General features: G+C 42.4%; 1 protein-coding gene across 4 annotated transcripts in view; it reads right to left on the bottom strand.

Moving 5' to 3' along the window:
- The window catches only part of LOC138853953 (uncharacterized), an 87,655-nt gene that overhangs the window by 48,263 nt on the left and 31,892 nt on the right, over nt 1–7,500 (bottom strand). For all 4 annotated transcript variants that reach the window (XR_011393136.1, XM_070093950.1, XM_070093952.1 and 1 more), the window contains exon 3: nt 1–93. This exon is cut by the window's left edge and continues 49 nt beyond it. Coding sequence is in view for 3 of the 4 variants with exons in the window: in XM_070093950.1 (XP_069950051.1) it covers nt 1–93 (93 nt within the window). In the remaining variant the exon portion in view is untranslated. The remainder of the gene's footprint in view (nt 94–7,500) is intronic.

Below are 7,500 nucleotides of genomic sequence, written 5' to 3'. Positions count from 1 at the left end.
TCGTCGTCTCTTGAAGATGTTACTGATGAAGTCGAAAGGTTTTCTGGGTGTGTTGTGGTCACCTTCACTAGCAGACAACATGGGAGCCTGTAACTGTATCATCATTGTTAGTTCATGATAGTGATCACCATCACTCATCCTCACAATCACTCTGCACCCTCCATCCCTCTGCACCCTACATCCCTCTGCACCCTCCATCCCTCTGCATCCTCCATCCCTCTGCACCCTCCCTCACCTCTTAACTCATAATTAATCACGTTAGTGCTCAATATTTCAGTCTAAATCTCTTTTTCCATCTTTGAATAATAAGAGTTAATAGGGAATATTAAGAGCGAAGGTAGAGCAAGCCAGTGTAACCCAGTAAAGCCAATCAATGTGGCTTATTCTCACCAACATCCTCTTTGAAGCTCATCCTGCAGGATGCCACCCACAATAGTCAGCTCTCCCTGGTACCTGTTTGATTTTAGGTGAGGAGTGACAGCAGGTATAAGGTGACTAACACCCAGCTACGGGACACCAAGCAGGGTTCGATCCCACGTGCCTGCGGGTATGAGCACAGTCTGGTAACACTGCGCTAAGTCGCGTTCGTATCCTCGCCTCCTCACCCGAGACTGATTCCACAGCACGTTAATTACATGTTAATTTAATGTTAATTCAGCTGGTGAGGAAGCTTTTACTGGCTATAATGTTAAAAAATGACTGGTGGATATATTAATTACCAGTGTTTGTTTCTCCGTGTTGAGTCGTAGCTACTCCCTAGTCAAGATAAAGTTCACGCATCCGGACGAGGCCTTCCCACACCACTTGTCTTGTATAATAGTTATTATACGTAAACCTGTCTTGTATAATTCAAGTTCAGTTCAATTCAGGTTTATTCTCTATAAGGGTTACAATGTGGGGTTTACAGGTTTTGGGTATTGTGTGATTTACATGTTATAAAATACTAATTACAGAGGGGGCCACTAGGACACCTACCATGGCTAGGCATTTCGAGCAGACTTAGATTAATTCTTAACATTAAATCCTTACAGATTATGGTATTAAGGCTAAGTGACTACATCATAATTTGTGAGTTTAGCAATGTGAATGCTTTTGTTTTGGCACAATACAAAGTGTCTATATTGGAGTATCATAGGCAAACTTATGACTAGTTAGGATTTATTATTTTAAAATTAAGATTAGTATTTCTGGGTTTATAGTCAGTGGGTGAGTAATTGTGAACCACCAGGTGGTTATCATGTAGTTAGTTGTCGGGGTGGATCAGGGAGATAAGATGTTTTCTAACTGTAGTTTTGAAAGTGATGAATGTATCTGCAGTTCTCGAGTTTTCAGGTAGGGTGTTCCAGATTTTAGGTCCTTTGACATACATTGAATTTTTGTAAAGGTTTAGTCGGACACGGGGAATGTCATAGAGATGTTTGTGTCTGGTGTTATGCCTGTGGGTTCTGTCACAACTATCAAGAAAGCGTTTTAGGTCAAGGTTAATATTGGAATTTAAGGTCCTGTAGATATAGATTGCACAGTAGTAAGTGTGGATGTACTGAACAGGGAGTAAGTTTAGATCTATGAAGAGTGGGGGGGGGGGTGTTGCCAGGGATGGGATTTAGTGATTATTCTGACTGCGGCTTTTTGTTGGGTTATTATTGGCTTTAGGTGTGTTGCTGCAGTTGATCCCCAAGCACAGATAGCATAGGTGAGGTATGGATATATAAGTGAATGGTATAGTGTGAGAAGGGCAGTTTGCGGCACGTAGTATCGTATCTTGGAGAGGATCCCAACCGTTTTGGATACTTTTTTTGTTATATGTTGGATATGGGTGCTGAAATTTAGGTTGTCAAGGTATGGACCAAGGAATTTGCCCTCATTATGTCTGGCAATTAGAGTGTTGTCGATCTTAATGTTAAGTTGTGCAACACCTGCTCTGCTACCAAACATAATATAGTAGCTATACATACATTTGTATTGCATAATATAGTATACGTAAACCTGCGTTGCATAATAAAGCAGCGCACGGCTGTGTTGCATAAATATATATATATATATATATATATATATATATATATATATATATATATATATATATATATATATATATATATACATACAACCGTGTTGCATAATATATACATACAACCGTGTTACATAACATATATATACAACCGTGTTTCATAATATATACATACAACAGATGGGAACATAAAAAGTCTGGGCTGAATGGTACTGCCCTTGATACTGGCTATGTAGTCAGAAACTGTAAGGCTGGAGATGATGTCCTGGTAGTCAGTAAATGTGGGGCTGATAGTGCTGTCCTGGGAGACAGTAATGGTGAAGCTGGAGGTGCTGTCCTGGGAGACAGTAATGGTGAAGCTGGAGGTGTGTAGATGAATGGTTCAGAGAACCGACATGTTGATAAATTAGACACATGTGCAACTCTTGGGTATCTTTATTGAGGAAACGTTTCGCCACACAGTGGCTTCATCAGTCCATACGTAGGAGAAACTTGAAGAACAGGAGGAGAATGAGGTAATCAGTCCCTCAACCTTGAGTCGATGTGTTCAGTCCATCAATCTTGAATATAATACGGTATATCAGCGGAGAAGCAGCTTATAAACCGTATGGCAGGAGAGGTGCAGCAGTCATAGGTCGTGTCAAATTTGTTCAATGTGGAAGTAGGTCGTGCCCAAGAATTAGGCAAGCGAAGAATTCCTAAGTATTAAGATCCCAAGAAGTTGCAGTGTCTGACAGATTTGTAGATGAATGGTTCAGAGAACCGACAGCTGGAGGTGCTGTCCTGGGAGACAGTAATGGTGAAGATGGAGGTGCTGTCCTGGGAGACAGTAATGGTGAAGCTGGAGGTGCTGTCCTGGGAGACAGTAATGGTGAAGCTGGAGGTGCTGTCCTGGGAGACAGTAATGGTGAAGCTGGAGGTGCTGTCCTGGGAGACAGTAATGGTGAAGCTGGAGGTGCTGTCCTGGGAGACAGTAATGGTGAAGCTGGAGATTTTGTCCAGGTAGTCGGGAATTACACGCAGGAAGGAATACATATAAATGACCTCATAGGGGACAGGAGCCGTAGTAGGGAAACAAGTGTAGTCAAAGATAAGATAAAACCAATATTCCAAACTAGAAATACCACAGGAAATAGCAAACAAGAGGACTCCACTAGCAATAGTGAGGATATATTACCAAAAATAACTGGTGGGAGCTCCATTGTTGGTGCTAAGGAGGATAGGAATAAGACAGGTAAACATGCACCAACAGGGAATACAGTTACAGAAACCCAAGGCAAACGGAAACCAAGCCTGTGCACATACTATGCACTTGGTATCTGCAGACATGGGAAATCTGGAAAAACAGACGGGACATGCAACTATGGCCACCCTGGAAAATGCCGGGCCCATATGACAACAGGAAAATGCAAACTCCCTTCCTGTAAGCTTTTTCACCCTGAAATGTGTACCTCTTCAGTACAGGAAAGACTGCTATAACTTAAATTGCCAGGCACACCATCTAAAGGGGACAAAAAGATTCAAAACATCCAGGCCATGGGAAAACCTGGGTAGCCACAGCCACTCAAGAGGGAGAGGTTTTTTAGTGCCAGGAAGGAAAAAAACTGGCAGGAAATGGCAGAAATCGTACACCAAATCCAGTCATTCCTGGAGTGGAACCACAGTCGATGGCCTCCACTCCAAACCAACAGATACAGGTACTAATGCCGGAAAAAAATCCCCCCCCCCAGTACCAACAATACCACCAGTCCGATGACATTCTTCTTTGCAAATATACAGGGTCTAAAGCCAGCAACAAACAACAAAATACCTTTCATCCGTGGACTGCTTGCAGAGGCAAAGGCAATGTTCGCGGCTTTCACTGAGACCCACATAAAGGATCACTTGGACAACGAAATATGGATCCCAGGTTACAACAGATGACAGCAAGGAAATGAGTGAGCTGCTCAAGTCCCAATATGACTCAGTTTTTAGCAAGCCGCTAACCAGACAGAGTCGAAGATCAAAATGAACACAAGCCTACCCGATGTTATCCTGACGCCAAATGACTTCGAACAGGCGATAAATGACATGCCCATGCACTCTGCCCCAGGGCCAGACTCATGGAACTCCGTGTTCATCAAGAGCTGCAAGAAGCCCCTATCACGAGCCTTTACCATCCTATGGAGAGGGAGCATGGACACGGGGGTCGTCCCACAGTTACTAAAAACAACAGACATAGCCCCACTCCACAAAGGGGGCAGTAAAGCAACAGCAAATAACTACAGACCGATAGCACTAACATCCCATATTATAAAATCTTTGAAAGGGTCCTAAGAAGCAAGATCACCATCCATCTAGAAACCCATCAGTTACACAACCCAGGGCAACATGGGTTTAGAAGAGGTCGCTCCTGTCTGTCTCAACTATTGGATCACTACGACAAGGTCCTAGATGCACTAGAAGACAAAAAGAATGCAGATGTAATATATACAGACTTTGCAAAAGCCTTCGACAAGTGTGACCATGGCGTAATAGCGCACAAAATGCGTGCTAAAGGAATAACAGGAAAAGTCGGTCGATGGATCTATAATTTCTTCACTAACAGAACACAGAGAGTAGTCGTCAACAGAGTAAAGTCCGAGGCAGCTACGGTGAAAAGCTCTGTTCCACAAGGCACAGTACTCGCTCCCATCTTGTTCCTCATCATCATATCTGACATAGACAAGGATGTCAGCCACAGCACCGTGTCTTCCTTTGCAGATGACACCCGAATCTGCATGACAGTGTCTTCCATTGCAAACACTGCAAGGCTCCAGGCGGACTTCAACCAAATCTTTCAGTGGGCTGCAGAAAACAATATGAAGTTCAACGATGAGAAATTTCAATTACTCAGATATGGTAAACACGAGGAAATTAAATCTTCATCAGAGTACAAAACAAATTCTGGCCACAAAATAGAGCGAAACACTAACGTCAAAGACCTGGGAGTGATCATATCGGAGGATCTCACCTTCAAGGACCATAACATTGTATCAATCGCATCTTCTAGAAAAATGACAGGATGGATAATGAGAACCTTCAAAACTAGGGAGGCCAAGCCCATGATGACACTCTTCAGGTCGCTTGTTCTATCTAGGCTGGAATATTGCTGCACACTAACAGCACCTTTCAAAGCAGGTGAAATTGCTGACCTAGAAAATGTACAGAGAACCTTCACGGCGCGCATAACGGAGATAAAACACCTCTATTACTGGGAGCGCTTGAGGTTCCTAAACCTGTATTCCCTGGAACGCAGGCGGGAGAGATACATGATTATATACACCTGGAAAATCCTAGAGGGACTAGTACCGAACTTGCACACGAAAATCACTCACTACGAAAGCAAAAGACTTGGCAGACGATGCACCATCCCCCCAATGAAAAGCAGGGGTGTCACTAGCACGTTAAGAGACCATACAATAAGTGTCAGGGGCCCGAGACTGTTCAACTGCCTCCCAGCATACATAAGGGGGATTATCAACAGACCCCTGGCAGTCTTCAAGCTGGCACTGGACAAGCACCTAAAGTCGGTTCCTGACCAGCCGGGCTGTGGCTAGTATGTTGGTTTGCGTGCAGCCAGCAGTAACAGCCTGGTTGATCAGGCTCTGATCCACCAGGAGGCCTGGTCACAGACCGGGCCGCGGGGGCGTTGACCCCCGGAACTATCTCCAGGTAAACCGTGTTACATAATATATATATACAACCGTGTTACATAATATATATATATATATATACAACCGTGTTACATAATATATATATATATATATATATATATATATATATATATATATATATATAGATATATATATATATATATATTAATATAATACTATAAAGAACATATGGATTATTATTATTATTTTACTAAAGAGCTAAACCCGCATTAAGAGCATATAATATTAAATAAATTATTTCAGTGGAGAGAGACTTCCAGTCAGCACTTGATATGTTTTTTATATAACACGGTTGTATGTATATATTATGTAACACGGTATATATATATATATATATATATATATATATATATATATATATATATATATATATATATATATATATATATACACCAACTGCCTAGTTACTGCCGATTGTGGTAGGGGTGATTGTAAAGAGCTGAACGAGGGTAGAGATAGTAACGAGGGAATGGCTTGTCCTCGCCAGGGGTCTATTGGTAATACCCCTTATGTATGCTGGGAGGCAGTTGAACAGTCTTGGACCCCTGACACTTATTGTGTTGTCTCTCAGTGTACTCGTGGCGCCCCTGGGGGAATGTTGTATCTCCTGCCGAGTCTTTTACTTTCATAGAGAGTGATTTTCGTGTGTAAGTTTGGTACTAATCCCTCTAGGATTTTCCAAATGTATATTATCATGTATCTCTCTCGTCTGCGCTCCAGGGAATACAAATTAAGGAACTTCAACCGTTCCCAGTAATTTAGGTGCTTTATCATACTTATGTGTGCCGTGAAAGTTCTTTGTACACTCTCCAGGTCAGCAATTTTGCCAGCCTTGAAGGGGGAAGTTAATGTACAACAGTATTCCAGCCTAGAGAGAACAAGCGATTTGAAGAGAATCATGGGCTTCGCGTCCCTAGTTTTAAAGGTTCTCATTATCCATTTTCCTAGCAGATGCGGTAGGTACATTGTTGTGGTCTTTGAAGGTAAGATCCTCTGACATTATCACTCCCATACCCAACGTTTCCACTTGTGAAGGGATCGAACCTCGGTCCTTCAGGTTGTGTGCAGAAGATGCTAAAACTTTAGCCATGAATATCGTAACAGCTACACAGTTAACAATACAAATACAACAACAACTACTACTACTACTACTACTAATAATAATAATAATAATAATAATAATAATAATAATAATAATAATAATAATAGTGTGTGTGTGGAACACGAGGTGTTGGCAGACGCTGCTTGACCTTTAAGAGAGGAGCCGCCTGACTAAATGTTTAAAGATGTTCCCACAACCTGAACCAATTTCTCTCACATATTGTGTAATGTAGTGCACAGTTCTTCATTATGTGAAGGTAAAGCCGCACACAGCCTGAGCCTGGCCAGCCAGCCTGGGTTCACCTCTTACAAGGCTGCCACAAGCAAATATATAACCGCCAGAAACCTTACAACCGGAAAATAAGAGAGCGTCACCAAGACGCCCTACAAACACTTAGATCAAACAAGGAAGGTTTAAAATTGATCCCATAATAATATAAAGCACAAAATAGAATCTAATTATATTCATGAATAGGAGCTGTATCTGTTATTGGGATCATATATCGCGGCACTTCCCTCCAGGGGGTCATATATCGCTGCACTTCCCTCCAGGGGGTCATATATCGCGGCACTTCCCTCCAGGGGGTCATATATCGCGGCACTTCCCTCCAGGGGGTCATATATCGTGGCACTTCCCTCCAGGGGGTCATATATCGCTGCACTTCCCTCCAGGGGGTCATATATCGCGGCACTTCC

This window comes from Cherax quadricarinatus, chromosome 44 (genome assembly GCF_038502225.1).
Source record: "Cherax quadricarinatus isolate ZL_2023a chromosome 44, ASM3850222v1, whole genome shotgun sequence".
NCBI classification, from domain to species: domain Eukaryota; kingdom Metazoa; phylum Arthropoda; class Malacostraca; order Decapoda; family Parastacidae; genus Cherax; species Cherax quadricarinatus.
This window is presented reverse-complemented; position numbering and strand designations above follow the sequence as displayed.